This window comes from Stegostoma tigrinum, chromosome 18 (assembly GCF_030684315.1).
Source record: "Stegostoma tigrinum isolate sSteTig4 chromosome 18, sSteTig4.hap1, whole genome shotgun sequence".
Classification (NCBI taxonomy): Eukaryota; Metazoa; Chordata; class Chondrichthyes; order Orectolobiformes; family Stegostomatidae; genus Stegostoma; species Stegostoma tigrinum.
The window spans coordinates 48,606,904-48,625,873 of record NC_081371.1 but is presented as its reverse complement, the minus strand read 5'-3'; the positions used below and the strand labels follow the sequence as shown (position 1 = coordinate 48,625,873).

The window sequence follows — 18,970 nt, the reverse complement described above, 5'->3', positions numbered from 1 at the left end:
GATTAAGAAGTCAGTTTTTCAAAGTCTTAACACACAGAATTACTATATTGGTAATGGGATAGTGGGAATTGCTGATGCTGGAGAATCTGAGATAACAAGGTTTAGACCTGGATGAACAGAGCAGGTAAGCAGCATCAGAGGAGCAGGAAAACTGATGTTTCGAGTCTGGACCCTTCTTCAAATTCTTCAAATTTCTGGTTCCTGTAAGTATTTTTGTTTTATCCTTCATACAACTTCTCAAGTTTCTTCCACCAATACTACTCTTCCTCGCTATTAACTCTTAACAATAGTCTAAACAGCTTTCAAGCCAGCTGCCAGTGACTTAATTCCCACAACCTCAGCCCCACAATATTACATTTAGAACTTAGCAAACATCTCCAGATATAATTTAAATTTAACTCTAACACTGCTTTAAATTCTAGAAACAAGAAGGAAAAGCATTAAGATGAAGCCCTGGACAAGACGCTCCACAGCACACTGCCTGATCATTTATTGTCCATTCCAGACAGATTATTTGGGAACCTGTTCATTTTTAGCACCAAGGAGTGAAGCCAGATCAAAGGCAGACCTTGCCAAACATGTTATGCCTTAGTGACCAATTCTGGAGTCATGTAACATCCCCAGAACAAATTTTTACATGAAGAAGGCATTTTAATAGACAAGTTATATGTGTGACCAAAAAAAAGCAAACAGAGGATACCAGAGTGAAAAGCAAAAAGGCAGAGTATAGTTTGTTTATATTCACTCATAAAATAAAATGCAGGTGTCACTGACTAGGTCAGCATTTCTTGCAAATCCATAATTTCCCATGAGAACATGATAGTGTCTTCTTGAAAGGCTGTACTACAGGTGATTTAAAATCCATTGAAAGGGATAAAGGTAACTTAGTCAGGAAAGTGAGTGGTTTGGAGGAGAATTTTCAGGTGGTTGTGTTCCCATGTATCTGCTGCCTTTGTCCTTCTAGATGAAACTGATGATGGTTTTGAAAGGTATTGTTTAAGTAGTGTTGGGTGAATTTCTGCACTGTATCTTATACATGGTACTCACTACTGCTGCTGAGTGCAGATGGTCAATAGAGCAAACGTTTGTGCATTTGGTGCCAATCAAGAGGCTGCTTTGAGGCTGGTTGGCTCGCCGAGCTGGTTTTTTGTTCTACAGACATTTCTACTGTGCTTGGTAACAGTGCAGCCTCTGATGAAGCGTCGGTGTGTTTTCCCACCTGGTTTTTAAACTTTGGGGTCATTGCAATGGATTGCCTCACTTCTGGTTTTACTACAGATCTATGCCAAAACCTTAAAGTGGCTGCTTTGTTCTGGAAAGTGTCAAACTTGTGTATTGTTGGAGCTGCACACATCCTGGCAAATGGGGAGTAATCCATCAAAATTTAGAGTTGCGACTTATAGATGCTGGACAAAAAAACTGGAGTCAGAGTCCTTGTATATAATTAAGACCAAGTTAGATCGATTTTTGATCAATAGAGGGATTAATGGTTACAGGAAAATGCAGGAGGTGGACATGAGAAATATTGGATTTTATTAGATAATGAAGCAGGCTTGAGGAACCAAATAGCCTACTCCGGTTACTGTTTCTTATATTCTTGTACACCATTTTGGGAGCCAGGAGGTGAGTTGCTCACTACAATATTACTAGACCCTGAATTGCTTATGTAGACATTGCAATTATCTGGCTAGTCTATTTAATTTTCTGGTTAATGGTAAACTCCAGGATGTTGATTGTAGTAGAGTCAGTGATTCTCAAACTATTAAATGTCAAAGGGCAATGATTGTCCCTTATTAGAGGTCATCGTTGCCTGCAATTTGTACAGTGTAGATGTTATTTGCCACATTTTAGCTCAAGACTGGATATTGTCCAGGTATTGCTGCATTTGGACATAGACTGCTTCAATATTTGAGGAGTCATAGATGGTGCTAAACATTGTGCAAACATCGACAAACATCTGCATTTATAACCTTGCAACAGAGGGAAAGTTCATAAGGTTTTTTTTTGATGAAGTAGCTGAAGATGGTTAGGTCTACACCCATACCCTGAGGAACTCCTGCAGAGACATTCTAAAGCTGAGATGATTGACCTCCAACAACCATAACCATCTCCCTATGTGTTAGGTATGACTCCAACCTGGGTAGAGTTTTCTGCTCGAATCTCATCAAGTCCAGTTTTCCTAAACCTCATGTCAGTCAAATATGATATCAACTGCATCATTCTCATCCCACATCTGGAATTCAGTTCTTTTGCATGTTTGGACCAAGGCTGTAAACAAGTCAAGAGTAGCATGGACCTGATGGAACCTATAAGAGCTTATATCTGATCCTTTAGTTTGAGGATTGTTTCCCTCTATTACTTACTGCTTGTGTCTTTTGTCATGCAGGTAGTTTGGTAACTTCACCAGAATGACACCTAGTTTTTAGATATGCTTTTTGCTTCTCCTAGTGTGTCCTCTTGAAGTCTTTGAACTGGGATTGATCCTGTAGCTTGATGGTAATGTACGCTGGGCATGAGGTTAGAGTATTCTTTTCAGTACAGTTCTGCTGCCGATGAAGACTCAGTCTTGAGTTGCAAGATCCGTTTGAAGTCTGTCCGTTTTAGCACTGTGTTAGGGCTGCACAACGCAATGTGAAGGTGGATAACAAAGCGTGGGGCTGGATGAACACAGCAGGCCAAGCAGCATCTTAGGAGCACAAAAGCTGATGTTTTGGGCCTAGACCCTTCATCAGAAAAGGGGGATGAGGAGAGGATTCTGAAATAAATATGGAGGGGGGGAGGTGAACTGAAGATGGATAGAGGAGAACATAGGTGGAGAGGAGTGTATAGGTGGGGAGGTAGGGAGGGAATAGGTCAGTCCGGGGAGGACGGACACGTCAAGGAGGGGGGGAATGAAGTTAGTAGATAGGAAATGGATGTGCAGCTTGAGGTGGGAGGAGGGGATAGGTGAGAGGAAGAACAGGTTAGGCAGGCAGGGATGAGCTGGGCTGGTTTTGGGATGCAGTGGGGGGAGGGGAGATTTTGAAGCTTGTGAAATCCACATTGATACCATTGGGCTGCAGGTTCCCAAGCAGAATGAGTTGCTGTTCCTGCAACCTACGGGTGGCATCATTATGGCACTGCAGGAGGCCCAGGCTGGATATGTCATCTAAGGAGGGGGAGTTGAAATGGTTCACGACTGGGAGGTGCAGTTGTTTACTGCGAACCGAGCATAGGTGTTCTGCAGAGCGGTCCCCAACCCTCTGCTTGGTTTCCCCAATGTAGAGGAAGCCACAGCGTGTACAGCGGATGCAGTATACCACATTGGTGGATGTGCAGGTGAACATCTGCTTGATGTGGAAAGTCATCTTGGGGCCTGGGATGGGGGTGAGGGAGGTGGTGTGGGGGCAGGTGTAGCAATTCCTGCAGTTGCAGGGGAAAGTGCCAGGTGTGGTGGGGTTGGAGGGGAGTGTGGAGCGGACAAGGGAGTCACGGAGAGAGTGGTCTCTCCGGAAGGCAGACAAGGGTGGGGTTGGAAAAATGTCTTTAGTGGTGGGGTCAGATTGTAAATGGCACAAGTTTCGGAGGATGATGCGTTGTATCCGGAGGTTGGTGGGGTGGCGTGTGAGGACTAGGGGGATTCTCTTTTGGCGGTTATTGCAAGGGCGAGGTGTGAGAGATGAGGTGCGGGAGACACGATCGAGAGCGTTCTCAACCACTGCGGCGGGGAAGTTGCAGCCCTTGAAGAACGAGGACATCTGGGATGTGCGGGAGTGAAATGCCTCATCCTGGGAGCAGATGTGGTGGAAGCGAAGGAATTGGGAATAGGGGATGGAATTTTTGCAGCAAGGTGGGTGGGTGGAGGTTTATTCCTGTTCACCTGCACATCCGCCAAAGTGGTATACTGCATCCGCTGTACATGGTGTGGCTTCCTCTAATCGGGGAAACCAAGCGGAGGCTTGGGGACCGCTTTGCAGAACGCCTACACTCAGTTTGCAGCAAACAACTGCACCTCCCAGTCGCGAACCATTTCAATTCCTCCTCCCATTCCTTAGAAGACATGTCCGTCCTGGGCCTCCTGCATTGCCATAACGATGCCACCCGTAGGTTGCAGGAATAGCAATTCATATTCTGCTTGGGAACCCTGCAGCCCAATGGTATCAATGTGGATTTCACCAGCTTCAAAATCGTCCCTGCCTGCCTAACCTGTTCTTCCTCTCACCCATCCCCTCCTCCTACCTCAAGCCGCACCTCCATTTCCTATCTACTAACCTCATCCCGCCTCTTTGACCTGTCCCTGGACTGACCTATCCCCTCCCTACCTCCCCACCCATACTCCCCTCTCCACCTATCTTCTCCTCTATCCATCCTCAGTCTGCCTACCCTTCTCTCCCTATTTATTTCAGAATCCTCTCCCCATCCCCCTTTTTTGATGAAGGGTCTAGGCCCGAAACGTCAGCTTTTGTGCTCCTAAGATGCTGCTTGGCCTGCTGTGTTCATCCAGCCCCACACTTTGTTATCTCGGATTCTCCAGCATCTGCAGTTCCCATTATCTCTGATCGCAATGTGAAGGTGGAATTTTGTTTCCACATGCACTGTGTGTGTTCACTCTTGCCAATAGTATCATGGGCAATTGCGTCTGTGACGGGGAAATGGATGAGTCATAGAGTCGTACAGCACGGTAACAGACCCTTCGGTTCAAATAGTCCATGCCAACTATAATCCCAAACTAAACTATCCCACCTGCTTGTGCTTGGTCTATATCCCTCCAAATCTTTCTTATTCACGTAGTTATCTAAATGTCTTTTAAATATTGTAACTGTACCCACATCCACCACTTCCTCTGGAAGTGCATTTCTCACAAGAACACTCCTTGTGGAAAAAAATTTCTCCCATGTCTTATTTTAAATCTTTCTCCTCTCACCTTAAAAAAATGCCCTCTAGTCTTGAAATCCTCCACCATAGGGGGAAAGACAACTGCCATTCACCTTATCTATAGCGCTCATGATTTTATAAACCTCTATTAGGTCCCCCAGTGGAGAAATGTGTCAGCCTATCCAGCCTCTCCTAATAACTCAAACCCACCATTCCTGGCAACATGCTAGGAAATCTCTTCTGAACTCACTCCAGCTTGATAATATCCTTCCAATAACAGGGCGATCAGAACGGGACTCACACTGCCAGAAGAGACCCAACCAACATCCTGTTCAACCTCAACATAACATCTGAACTCCTGTACTCAAAGGTCGGAGCAATGAATAAGAATCCAAAAGCTTATGTTTTCAAATAAACCAGTTGAACTGTAACGTTCTAGTGTTGTGTGATTCCTGACATTAACAAATACAATTCACTCCACAGAATATCAAGAAACTGTTGGAGGCAGTAGAAACTGCAATAGCTATTGCCCCTGTCAATTTTACAGAAGAGTTTTGCTTGAGAACTTGCTGCTCCTCTCGCAGGCTGTTCCAGTGCAGTGACAACACTAGCATCTATTCGACAATGTGAAAAATTGCCCATGTATGCCTTGTACATTAAAACAAGGACAAATCCAACCCAGCCAATTCCCACCCCATCAGCCTACTTTTGATTGTCAGTATCATCAACAGTATCGAGCAACACCTGCTCAGCAGTAATCTGCCACTGACATTCAATTCGGGTTCTGCCAAGGTCAGTCAGCTCCTGACATCATTACAGCCTTGGTTCAAATATAGACAAAAGAGCTGAATTCCTGAGGTGAGAGTGACAGCCCTTGATATTGAGGCTGTATTTGACTGACACATGACACCTAGTAAAACTGGAGTTGATGAAAATCATGGGGAAAACTCTCTACTTGGCATGTAGGAAATGGTCGTGGTTGTTGGAGATCAGTCATCTCAGCTCCAGGACCTCTCTGCAGGAGTTCGTCAAGATAGTGTCCTAGGCCCAACCATCTTCAGCTGCTTCATCAATGAACTTCCCTTCATCATAAGGTCAAAAGAGGGGATGTTTGCTGATGATTGCATTAACTGCCTTTCTCCTCAGGTATTAAATAGTTGGGGTCCCATCCAAGACTCAAGTGGTAGTGGTGGAAGAGGGGCCAAGGTTTCTTCAGGAAAAGGTTCCATTTATGTCGTGGTAGGAACTTGCCCTACAAGCATATATGAAATTTGGCAAGGTAGAATCATGGTGTCTAATTCACATGGAGTGATGGGATCAGTGGGTTTTCCATGAGCAACTGGTTGAAGTCTGTGAGGTGATTAATGTCTCTTCCTTCATCTGGATTTTCAGGGGTTGTGCATTCCCTTTGGCTACATTGAGCTTTATGTATCCAGATTCAAATAGATTTTTTATACCTTGAGGTGTCTGGTAGTTGGTGATGAGATCAGTAATCCAGTGGAAGAAAGGAAGTTGAAATTATTAGTGGTATTGGTGTCGAACATGTTAAGAGCTAGCTGGGCATCTTTGAGAAAAGAGTATTGTGACTGCTGTAAGCAACTGATGAGACTTAGAAGTCTTTGACCTTGATCTGTGCACTCAAGATGTATAAATCTGTACAGGACACTAGAACCATTTGAGGAGAAGGGAATCGGGCTTTGCTTTACCTGCCTGGACTGTCACTGTTCTAGAAACCTCATGCCAAACCGTCTCCAACTGTTTGACACGAGCAGCATCATGTATCGCAGAACCTGTACTCACTGTAACTCTGAGAGCCACCTTTGTCACTTTGGGAGTAAATGGCAGGGAACCTGTGCAAACTGCCAATTTCAGCAATAAAGGTGTTCATTCAGCAATAAAGGTCCGTAATTAAGAAAACGAATGTAATGTTGTGGTTTATCTCAAGAGGGTTGGAATATAAAAGCTGCGATGTGCTTCTGAGGCTTTATAAAGCACTAGTTAGGCCCCATTTAGAATACTGTCCAATTTTGGGCCCCACACCTCAGGAAGGACATACTAGCCCTGGAGCGTGTCCAGCGGAGATTAACACGGATGATCCCTGGAATGGTAGGTTTAACGTATGATGAATGGCTAAGGATCCTGGGATTGTACTCATTAGAGTTTAGAAGGTTGAGGGGAGATCTAATAGAAACTTACAAGATAACGTATGGTTTAGAAGGGGTGGACGCTAGGAAGTTGTTTCCATTAGGCAGGGAGACTAGGACCCATGGGCACAGCCTTAAAATTAGAGGGGTAAATTTAAAACTGAAATGAGATGACATTTCTTCAGCCAGAGAGTGGTGGGCTCGTGGAATTCATTGCCGCAGAGTGCAGTGGAGGCCGGGACATTGGATGCCTTCAAGGCAGAGATCGACAAATTCTTGATCTCAGAAGGAATCAAGGGCTACGGGGAGAGTGCAGGGAAGTGGTGTTGAAATGCCCATCAGCCATGATTTAAATGGCGGAGTGGACTTGATGGGCCGATTGGCCTTACTTCCACTTCTATGTCTTATGGTCTTATAAAGGTGTTAACCCTCAAATCGAGAACATGGGAACGGGAGTAGTCATTCAGCCACTCTAACAAGTTCCACCATTCAATGATCATAGCTGATCTGTGGTCTAACTCCAAATACCTGGCTTTGGCCCATACCACTTTGTACTTATGCTCAACAAAAAAAAATTATCTACTTCACATTTAAACAACTAATCCAGCATCCACTGCTGTTTGTGGAAGAGGTGTCCAAACCTCTGCGTTGTAAAGTGCTTTCTAACATCTCCCCTGAACAGTGTGGCCCTAATCTCAGATTATGTCCCCGGTTTGGCTATTTTTGGAGTACTGCGTACAGTTCTAGTCTCCATCCTTGGAAAAATTGTTGTGAAACAAGAAAGGGTTCAGAAAAGATTTACAAGGATGTTGCCAGGGTTGGAGGGTTTGAGCTATAGGCAGAGGCTGAATAGGCTGGGGCTGTTTTCTCTGGAGCATCAGTGGCTGAGAGGTGTGACCTTATACAGGTTTATTAAATATGAGGGGCATAGATAGGATAAATAGATAAGGTTTCTTTCTGTGGGATGGAGGAGTCCAAAATTAGAGGGCATAGGTTCAAGGTGAGAGGGGAAAGGTTTAAAAGGGACCTGAAGGGCAACTATTTCACACGGAGGATGGTGCTTGCATGGAATGAGCTGCTGGAGGAAGTGGTGGAGGTTGGCACAATTGCAACATTTAAAAGGCATCTGGATGGGTATATGAATAGGAAGGGTTTAAAGGGAGATGGGCCATAAGCTGGCAAATGGAATGAGAGCTATATAGGATATTTGGTCGGTATGGACAAGTTGGGCCGAAGAGTCTGTTGCCAGGCTATATATCTCTATGACTCTATGAGAAATGGAAGCTTCAACCAGTGGAAATTGTTTTCTTTTCCCATCATTGTCTTGAAGACTTCAATCAGATTGCCTCTTAACAGCCTAAATTCTAGAAAAAGCAGGCCTAATTTGGATAATCTCTCCTCATAACTTGGCCCCTGAAGTCCTGGTATCATTCCTACAAACCTACATTTTACTTCCCCATTCCCCCAGGTCAAAATATCATTCCTAAGGCATAAGGCTTAGATCTGCTCCAAGTGGAGTCTAACTAGGGTTTTCTAAAACTGCAGAATAACATCTGCATCCTCGTACCCTGGTCCTCTGATGTAAAGGCCGGCCTTCCATTAGCTTTCTCGATTATTTTCTGCACCTGTTTGTGATATTTTAAAGATCTGTGCATCTGAACCCCCAAGTCTCTTTGGACCTCCAATTTATTTAACATTATACCATCTAGAAAGTATACCTTGATTTATCTTTTATCTGTCCAAAATGGATAACATCATACTTGTTTACATTGCACACCTTCTGCTACAGTTTTGCGCATTCATTTAGTCTGGCAAAATCCCTTTGTAATTCTATGCTTTCATCTACACAGTCCACAATACTGCCTAAATATGTGTCAATATCAGATTTGTATATATGACATTCTATTATCTGAGTCATTAATAATAATGTGATATTACCACTATGCCAGTGCTTTCCCATAAATACATTGACAAAATTCAAATTGTGAAGATAATAAAGTGTGAAGCTGGATGAACACAGCAGGGTCTGATGAAGGGTCTAGGCCCGAAACGTCAGCTTTTGTGCTCCTGAGATGCTGCTTGGCCTGCTGTGTTCATCCAGCTTCACACTTTATATTCTTGGATTCTCCAGCATCTGCAGTTCCCATCATCTCTCTCAAATTGTGAAGATATTGGCGGATACATTACCTGCACAGACAACCTCTGCCACTAGATGGAGCCCACACATCCAGGCTCAGAAGATGTACCAGGAGAAAGGCAGATTCCAACAACATAGAACAATACAGCGCAGAACAGGCCCTTCGGCCCTCGATGTTGCTCCGACCTGTGAACTAATCTAAGCCCCTCCCCCTACATTATCCCATCATCATCCATATGCTTATCCAAGGGCTGTTTAAATGCCCCTAATGTGGCTGAGTTTACTAATTTAACTAAGCTAACTTAGATTGTACATTTAGATTTTATTGTCAGGAGTACAGTGAAAAGTTTATAATGTGGCCACACATGGTGCCAATTTACGTACAAAGGTACCTAGGTACAAAATAGTAAGAGAGCAGAATTAAAATGCTAAACATTACCTTCATAGAATAAGTAGAAAAATACAGATACAGGCAAGATTTTGTGGCTGGGGGATGCAGTAGGGGTAGGAATTTCAGGACTGGGAAAAAAGCCAGGTGGATTGAGGAAGGCAACAATGTTAAACTAAAAATGCTGATGTAATCTGAAGAAACATGGCCAAAAAATAAAATGGCTTTCAGATGAAATAGCATTCAGCACAACATATCCATAGTTAATGGAATTACCAGTGAGAAACAAATGATGAGTCACCAAAAGGGATATAACTACCTTTTAAAGTTTAGGTCATCTTAAAGATGTGTTTTGGGAGAGCAGGTTTCTCCCCCAGTGCTTTGTTTTACTCACTCGTAGGATGTAGGTATCACGAGCTGGGCCAGCATTTATTACCTGTCTCCTAGTTGCCCTTGCGAAAGTGGCGGTGAACCGTCTTCTTGAGCTTCTGCAGTCCACGTGCTGTCGGTAAGCTCACATTTCCCTTCGGGAGTAAATTCCAGCATTTTGATCCAGTGACACTGAAGTAACAGTGATAAATTTCCAAGTCAGGATGCTACGTGGCTTGGTTTGGAACTTGCAAGTGGTGGTATTCCCATGTATGTGCTTCCCTTGTCCTTCTCGATGGAAGTGGTCATAGGTTTGGAAGGTGCTGTCTGAGGATCTTCATAAAAATTTTACTCCGCATCTTGCAGATAGCACACACTGTTGTTACGGGGCGTCAGTGGTGGTGTGACTGAATATTTGCCGATGTGCCAATCGCTTTGTCCTGGATGGTGTCAAGCTTCTTAAATGTTGTTGAAGCTACACCCATCCAGGTAAGTCTTGCCCCCAATCAAGCCTTTACTCATCCCCAAACATCTTTCCCGATGACCTCATTCTCTTCTGTGTATTAAACTTTATTTGAAGAAGAAACCTGACTAAATCACTTTAAGAAGACACAAATAGTGTCTTCTTGCTCTGGAAGGATCTTTTTTTTTTTCTTTGGCTGAAAATGAGAAGAATAGACACTACTTTTATAAAAAAAGGGAGAATGCTGAAGCTTGTTAAAACAAGTGAAGCTAACTGATGCATCAGAGAAAGTGAATGGAATCTTCCCAGCCACTGAAATGCCCCTGACCTTTGGCAACAAAAACAGAAGTTGCTTGAAAGGTTCAGCAGGTCTGGCAGCATCTGTGAAGAGAACTCAGAGTTAATGTTTCCAGTCCAATGACAATTCCTCAGTCATTTAGGAAAATACATCATGAGAAGAGAATCCAATTTTGCAACCAACAGTGAGGCGAGAATCTCAGAAGAGATTTTCAAAAAAAAATCCCAAAACCTGTTTAAAAAAACAGCAAAGGGCCCCTTTGCATTCTTTTGGATGTATTAGCATGTCATTATTACCTAATATCATCTCATTAATATGCATTCCCATTCTCCCATCTGTCGGATAGAAGCTAGATGGTGGGAATTCCCAATGTGAAAGTCAGTGCAGGTTCCTGCTGACCCTGGCTTGCCTCTTGCTCCACCGGCTCTCTATCTTGGACAGCAGTCCCCAACTTCCCAGGGCATGCTCCACAGGCAGTGACTACCCAAACAACTCATCTGTCAGTTTTGGCATTGGAAGCATACCAGCCTCACAGCACCTTCATGGCACAATCTCCGAACCACTTACAATATAGTTGTCCTTCAATGCTGCAGTTTACAGCAGACTGGCAGCCTCCATTAGAATCCTTCCACCAGAACATTAGGCCACAGGGAAGGGCAGCCAATGCCTAGATTTGACTGGGTTACACCTCAGCACCCTTCATTCGCTCTCTTTGCCATACATTCACTTTGCACCTACTTGGATGCTCACTGTGCCCTGACTTGCCTTTTTGTAAAGCTCTCAGCCAGACCTTGCAGGCTCATTGTACCTTTGACGTGTCTTGCTGTTTAGTACAGTCACAAAGCCAGCAGCTTGTCAGCTGTCATCAGTCAAGTGGATGGACGTGTTACTCTGTGCAGAGTGCCATGCCTGCAGCATGGGCCTGCAACAGCACATACTCTGCATGTGCATCAACCAAATGGTCATGCTTAAAAGTCTAACAGTATTGGTCCTCAGTCAGGCCAAGGGAGACAGCCTTTGGTCAGGGATCCTGGCACAATAAGTCAAGGGGAGTGTCTGATACCAGTCCAGGGACTTAGACACAGTCATCAGCCACTTGGAGTCAGGGGGGTCAATATCATACGGTTCAGGGATTGGGTCAGTCAATCTTGCAGGTTCCTGTGCAACCAGTTTGGGGAGTTGTGGCAAGTCAGTCAAGGAGCTTAGAGAGATTAGACAGGGGTCTGGTTACTCATCAGTCAGATTTATCTATCCATGCCAGCCAGGGATTACACCACTGTCCTGGGAATCAGACCACTGAAAGTCAAAGGGGCTTATCATAAGTAGGTGAATTTGGGAAATCCATTCTGGGAGTGGGAAGCAGAAGTGACAATAGTAGTATGGGGGTTGAGATAATAATTCATTAGACAGCTTTGATTTCTGGTGTGAAGTGGTGAGGTGGAGCATGTCATTGATGGTCACAATCATTCTTATTTCAGTATGATGGTTGGCATGGCTAAGCTGCAGGGCTGGGTCCCAGTAGATAATGTTAGGAGATAAAGTTGCAATTCAATAACGTGTGGGAGCACGTTCAGGTTGGAGATTCAGGGGCAGGAGTAGTCCCACAGGTACCTGACTGAGCCTGTGACTCATCCTGACATGCACGACAAGGTATTAGTCATCATACAGCATTTACAATCTCCTATTTTATTTGTGCAACATGGCTTGTGTTCCAAGCAGTAGAATAAGGTTCCTTTCTCAGAAGTCCATCTGGCAGCATTCTGGAGCCCTTGTTGGAGTCCTCCATGTTCCACAGTATGGAGGAGTATGCTAGACTACCAATGCCAGGGTGCTTCACAAAGGATGGTTACTGGCAGACAACAGCAGCTTATTCTTCACTGGATCTATGGTGAAGATGACAAGGCTGCTGAAGGTGAGGTTCTGATACTTACATTACTGTATAGGCTGGCAGGACAGAAGGTGCTGCATTTTTCCTAGTATGCAGCGGTCAGAAGAGCAGAAAGTATTCAAATTTGCTGAAAGAAGTAGTTCTAAAATCCAAAGCCAACCAGAAAGATCCCAGGTCCAAATCATCAGTAAATTGCAGACTGTTTATTGTTGTACAAATAACACAGAAGCATCATTGAAGGAATTCAAAGTAGGATTGTGGAACAAATTGCAATTTTGACTGGTGATACAGAACTGTATTTGTCAGGCTTTGTTTTGTCATTTTCTTCACTTTGTGTCCGTATGTTTGGAAGGTTTTACACAGGAAGAGAGTTTAAGTTGCATAATTTAGAATTTTTTTTTCTTTAAAAGTTCAAGTGATGCAATGGATATAATTCTTTCAGATTGTCACAGAAGAATCCTGGTGTGACTTGTTTTTAATGCTGAGTGGTAGTCAGAGGCAACTTAAATTATTGAAACAATGCAAATCTTAAGATTTTTGGCAATGACTCCAGGAATAGTGCTGCATGATATCCAGTACACTACCTCCACAGGTCATAACATAAATCAGGATTAGGCAGGTGCTGCACGAAAGTGTTATTTCGGTAGTGCAACTTAATCTTTCTCTTTAATTCTCAGGATTTAGTTTCCTGTGGCCCTCAGACATTTAAGTGGCCACCTGTAGTTGGAGGTGATGCTAGTCAGGAATGTTCTTGGACCACTGCAATTCAATTCAAAAGTAATTGCACAGACTACAAATACAGGGGTCTCCCATTAATGAACAACTGATATTATGTACACTGGTACTTACAAGTGCAATTCCCAACAAGCGTGTAACTTTAAAGACCTGACATCTGAACATTTCCTGTACTTACTTGGTGGTGTGGGGGGCGGGGGGTGTCTGGTAATGCAACATCTCCCCCCACCGAGGGTGGAATGTCTGGCACACCAGAAGAAGTAGTAGTAGTAGTAGTAGTAGTGGAGGGGAGGGGAGTACAATTTTGTCATTTAAAAGAAGTTTGAAAGCAAGGTTCAGGTATGAAGGGATATGGACCAAAACGCAGGCGAATGGCACTAAGTTAATTGTGAAAACTGGACGACATGGATAATTTGGGCCTGTTTCTATGCTGTAAACCTCTGACCCTGACCTCTGTGCCTACACACAGTTAGGGCTGTGACATTAGAGCATGATGGAAACAATGTCATTAGTGGTGGATATGCATGTGACTCTACCCCCCAAATTCGGCAATGTCTGCTCAGTCCATTGCAACACAGTGCTGTCCTACCCTGCCTGGGAACAAGAATAGGCCATTTAGCTCATCGAGTCTGCTCCAGAATTCAAGAGAATTATGACTAGCCTGAATGTCGGCTCAGCTCCGCTTGCTTGTCTGCACCCACCCCCATCCGTCCATCCCAATAAATTTAAATATCCAGCTTCTATTTCCTGTGGAAGAGAATTTCACACTCAACTGGCCATCTACACAAGTCACTCTCCACCTGTCTTTAAAAGGGGAGACTTCTTTTTCTTTAAAAAAATCCCTTAGTTTTAGCTTCTCACACAAGAGGAAACCTCCTTTGAATGTCCACCCTATCCAGTCCCCAGTACTACCCAGCTCTCCCATTCTGCACTTAGCAGCAGAAAGAAAAACAACAAAAACAATTCCCATAAAAGTTTGTTATTCAATAACTTTATTTTGCTCCATTAACATATGTACAATAATGAATGTGAATAGACTTTCTTGTATATTGTAAAATGAAACACAAAGCATGTTTTTGTTGCTCATTCAAGCAATCTCTCTAAAGGTTACAAAGTCAAGAAGAATACAAGCCAAACTTAATAGGTTGCCTTTTTATAAAAGGCCTCACAACTACAAGCATCATGCATTGTTACTGTTGCAGGTAACACACAGAAGTTCATCTGCATTCAGCAAGTTTGTCCAACTGTCATAAGATAAATGATCAGATAATTTTTATTGGGCAAGGATCAAGAGCAACCAGAATGTTGTATACATCAAGGAACTAATCACCATCAGCTAATGGTTTGGGGAGCATGCTACAATTTATTTCTTCTACTCTTAATAAAATCAATTACATTCCAATCAGTCCCTGGTGGAGCACTGAAAAATCAAAACATTCCCAGAAATATCAAAAAAAAACTTACATTAAAGTATTATACCCAGGATTGATGATCCACTCCATCTTACTGCTCTTAAGTTGACAATAAAATTGTTCAGACAAACCTTGGTGGGGGACCTCAATCCAGCTTTCTAGGGGGATTTTAATTAACCCACTCAGTCATGTTATGACATGTCTGGGGAAGTTGAGCATTGACCTACTGAGCCAGTGGTAGGGGCACTACTACTACACCACAAAATTAATCATTAACGGAAACGTAAAAAGGTAATCAATCAAAATTGCATTATTCCAAATGATGATGCACCTTAGCTCCTGCAGTGCTTAAAGGCCTCTAAGCAATCCTTCCTATAGTGTGTTTAAGGATTCTGTTAGATTAACAGAGGTAGAGATTGAATCAATAGTGTGTGTCTTAGGAGGCACTTGTCTTAATAAGATGTAGTTTATTGCATGATAGCAACAGGTACAAGTTACATTGGCTAGTTAGTCTTTAATTGTCATCTATCAGGAATTAATGACAACAAAAACAAAATTATTGCAGATACTGGAAATCTGAAATAAAATAGAAAATGCAGAGAAACTCAACATCTGTGGGCTAACAGTTTAATGATAAATATTAAATACTTAAAGACCAATGGGATAATGATGACAAATCAGCATTTCCATCAAGATCTTCAGCTCAACTCCTCTTTATGCTGCCACCCAAGATCGTAAGACCTCATTAGGATTGTTGGAGCTTAAGTGTCTTCAACCTTAAACTTTTCAGAACCATGACCGCATACAGAGAACTTTTAACAGAACACTAATCCTTTTTCCAACAGTTCCAAGGGCTCTTTTACATTCACCCAAGGTGGGCAGGACCTTAGTTTCACGTCTTAAGTGAAACCAGTACAATAGCTCAACAGTACACTGGGAGAATCATTTGAGATTGAAATCACTGATGGCTACCTGGCATTCGGACCCCTTGCGGGAAAGGCTTCTTAGAACATGTGCTTTCCAACAACTGGGAAGTGCTTTATCTTGAATAAAAATCAACCAGTACACTAGAAAAAAAAAGTGTTACATACATTCATAGAGATGTCCAGCACAGAAACAGACCTTTCAAGCCAACTCACCTACATTGACCAGATATCCTAAACTGATCTCGTCCCATTTGCCAGCATTTGGTCCATAACCCTCCAAACCATTCCTATTCATACTCATCCATATATCTGTTAATGTTGTAATTGTACCAGTCTCCTCCACTTGCTCTGGCAGCTCATTCCATACATGCACCATTCCGAGTGGAAAAAGTTGCCCTTTTATATTTTTCCCCTCTCACCTTAAACCCACGCCCTCTAGTTTTGGACTCCCCCACCCCGGGAAAAGATCTTGTCTATTTGCCCTATCCATGCCCCTCATGATTTTATAAACTTCTGTAAGGTCACCCCTCGGCCTTTGACACTCAGGGGAAATATCACAATAGGAGGGGGCTAAGTATTTACTGACATATTATTTTATTTCAATGTAATTTAAAATTGGTTCATAAAAATGCGTTGTTTTCAGGAACTTCAAATTATATATAGCTTTTAATCAAAGGTGGTACTTAGTTACCCGAAACAAAACTGGTTAAGGAAGACATTTGTTTAATCAACTAGTTTAATGCAATACAAGACAAGACAATCTGTAATCCATTTCCTAGTGATTCAAATCAGGAAATTAATTCTTACAAAAACAAATTGCTGGACAAACTCAAACTGACTTTAGTGGTTTATAAAATAAATGAGGGGTATAGATAAGGTGAATGCCAAATGTCGTTACCTGAGCGATTTAAAGACCGGGAGGAGGATTTCAAAAAGAATTGAGGGGCTATATTTTTTTTTAAAAAGTGGTTTATGTGTGAAATAAACTTCTAGAGGAAGTAATGGATGTGGGTACAATTATAATGCTGAAAAGACATTTGGATAAGTACGTGGATAAGAAATGTTTGGAGGGATAGGGGCCCAAACACAGGCCAGTGGGTCTGGTTTAGTTTGGGATTATGCTCTGGTTGGATTGAAGGGTCTATTTCCATGCAGTATGACTCTATAACCAAGTCTGGCAGCTTACAACACAATACAGCACAGGCCCAGGCCCTTCGGCCCACCAAGCCTGAACCGATTCCTAGTCCTTACTTACACCTGCTACTTATTTTCTTCCATGGTTTCTATCCCTTGGAAAACCACCTGTTCATGAGTCTATCAAGGTAGACCTTAAACATTGCTAACATACCAGTGACAGTGCATTCCAGGTACCCCCCAACTCTATGCAAAATATTTTCCTTTTACTTGTCCCATAAAACTGCCACCCCCCCACCCTTGAGCCCTTTCCCTCTTGCATTTGAGCTTTCCACCATGGGAAAAAGCCTATGATCCACACCATCCATGCCCCTTGTAATTTTGTAGATTTGTCAGGTCACCCCTCAGTCACCTTCTTTCCAGTGAAAACAACCCGGAGTTTATCCAACCTTCCCTCAACAATAAGGAGACAAAGCAAAGTTAACGTTTCAGGTCCAGTGAGCCTTCTATCATTCAGCAAACTTTACATTCGGTATCTGCTCCCTGTCCTCAAAACTTCCTTGTCAAGATGTTTTGCTCACCTGTTTGCCATATTGAGCAGCTGTCAACATTCCCCATTGAATTTCTATAACCTGTTGTAGTGCAGTCGTGGTTTGTGCCCACAAAAGGTGACTCCACAGAGCAAGTTTCACTTCTACTTCACCATCGGTACCATAAAAATGTGTCTAAACAATTGCACAGATAACCTACTATTTCCTCCATGAATCCACCTCACTGAGTAATTGCTAATGGTTAAGTGACAGCATGGAGGCACAGTTCAGGCAGTTCTAAGTAGTATGAAGCACTGAGCAAACCTAATTTGATTCACTCAAGGTGGCTGCACAAGTTATTGACTGATAATGTTGACCAACAAAAGCTTATACTTGCCTGTCAGATTTCTCCAGCTTCAGAAGTTCGGAACATCACAGACATTGCCTTGTCCCTGTAGTTCATATCTTGCCATTCTTAACCTCAGGCCAGACGTTGATGGCCATTCTGGAGACCATGGGTTGATTAAAATGATTCAATTGACAGTGAAAAAAATGTGTTTCACTTCCTAAACAGTCCAACATGATGCAAAGTTTGCCCATTGTTGAGGTGGGAACAAGCCCACGTTCTCTCCATACTCGGTTCATCCTAAAAATAAACAAGTACTCACTGCTGCCAAATAGCTGAAAATTAAGTTGGGGTTTATTTAAAACCTCTCCAAGGTCTTTTACACAAAACAGAAGTAACTTAAGGACTGACATGGAGATTAAAACTATTTACAGTAATCCCTTCTCTACATTGTCAGTTCATCTGACCTTTTGGAATTCAAAAATTGCATCTTACTATGTCATGTGGTAACTGTTGTCACTTTCTTTATATACACTGTTTGTTTGGATTCGTTAACCCCAACATTATCTTCTGGAAAAATGTGCTTGCACCTTCTATACAAATAGAAAGCTCTATCTCCTTTAAACATCACCAAACTCTGCTTCATCGCTGCAGCATTGCAAACATAAATGATACGCAAAAAACCAAACATCTCAAGCTTAGAGCAAACACAAGGCACCAAATCTGTTCAGAAGTGCTCCTCCTCAGTGCATTTATGCCAGAACTGTGTCTAAAACTGTTTCACTAAGTTACAGTAAAAAGGGGTTGGAACAGGTCCAGGGACATTTTACCCAATGTGGCTGCCCCATGTTTCAAAAGCATATATTTCAGTTCTACAGCTGTAGCACAAAAGCATAATGTTGGCATGATACAACTCAATTTAAAAGATCAGTTAGGTTTCTTGCACGAAGTGGGACCCTATAATAAAAGGAATCCAAACTTAATTGTTCCTGACACTTCTGTATCTTTGTATTGGACAGGCCAGACTTGCACTCAGTATACAAACCGAGAGCTTGGACTATAACCCAGTTTGTCAAGGTTTGGATTGCATGCAAACTGTATCATTGGCGGAGGACCACAAAGCAGAATAAGCACATCATCGGCAAATGGGGGAAGGTGTTCCTTGATCATCTGTTCATTCACAAATCCCTCACTGTATTTCCAGCCTAAAGACAAAATTCAGAAGAAAAAAAGTAGAGTAAGAGAAAGATAAACCCTTCCTGATTATCCCTGCCGCCAACCAGACACAGGTTCAATATTTAAACATAACCCGTACAAGAGAAAATAGTTCAACTTTCTAAACAAGA

General features: G+C 42.7%; 1 protein-coding gene across 1 annotated transcript in view; it reads right to left on the bottom strand.

Annotated features, from left to right (window-relative positions):
* Positions 1 to 14,251: 14,251 nt before the first annotated feature.
* The window catches only part of LOC125460965 (NADH-cytochrome b5 reductase 3-like), a 31,446-nt gene continuing 26,727 nt past the window's right edge, over positions 14,252 to 18,970 (bottom strand). The window contains exon 9 of the mRNA XM_059652523.1: positions 14,252 to 18,829. Coding sequence (XP_059508506.1) covers positions 18,657 to 18,829 — 173 coding nt within the window. The 3' untranslated portion in view covers positions 14,252 to 18,656. The remainder of the gene's footprint in view (positions 18,830 to 18,970) is intronic.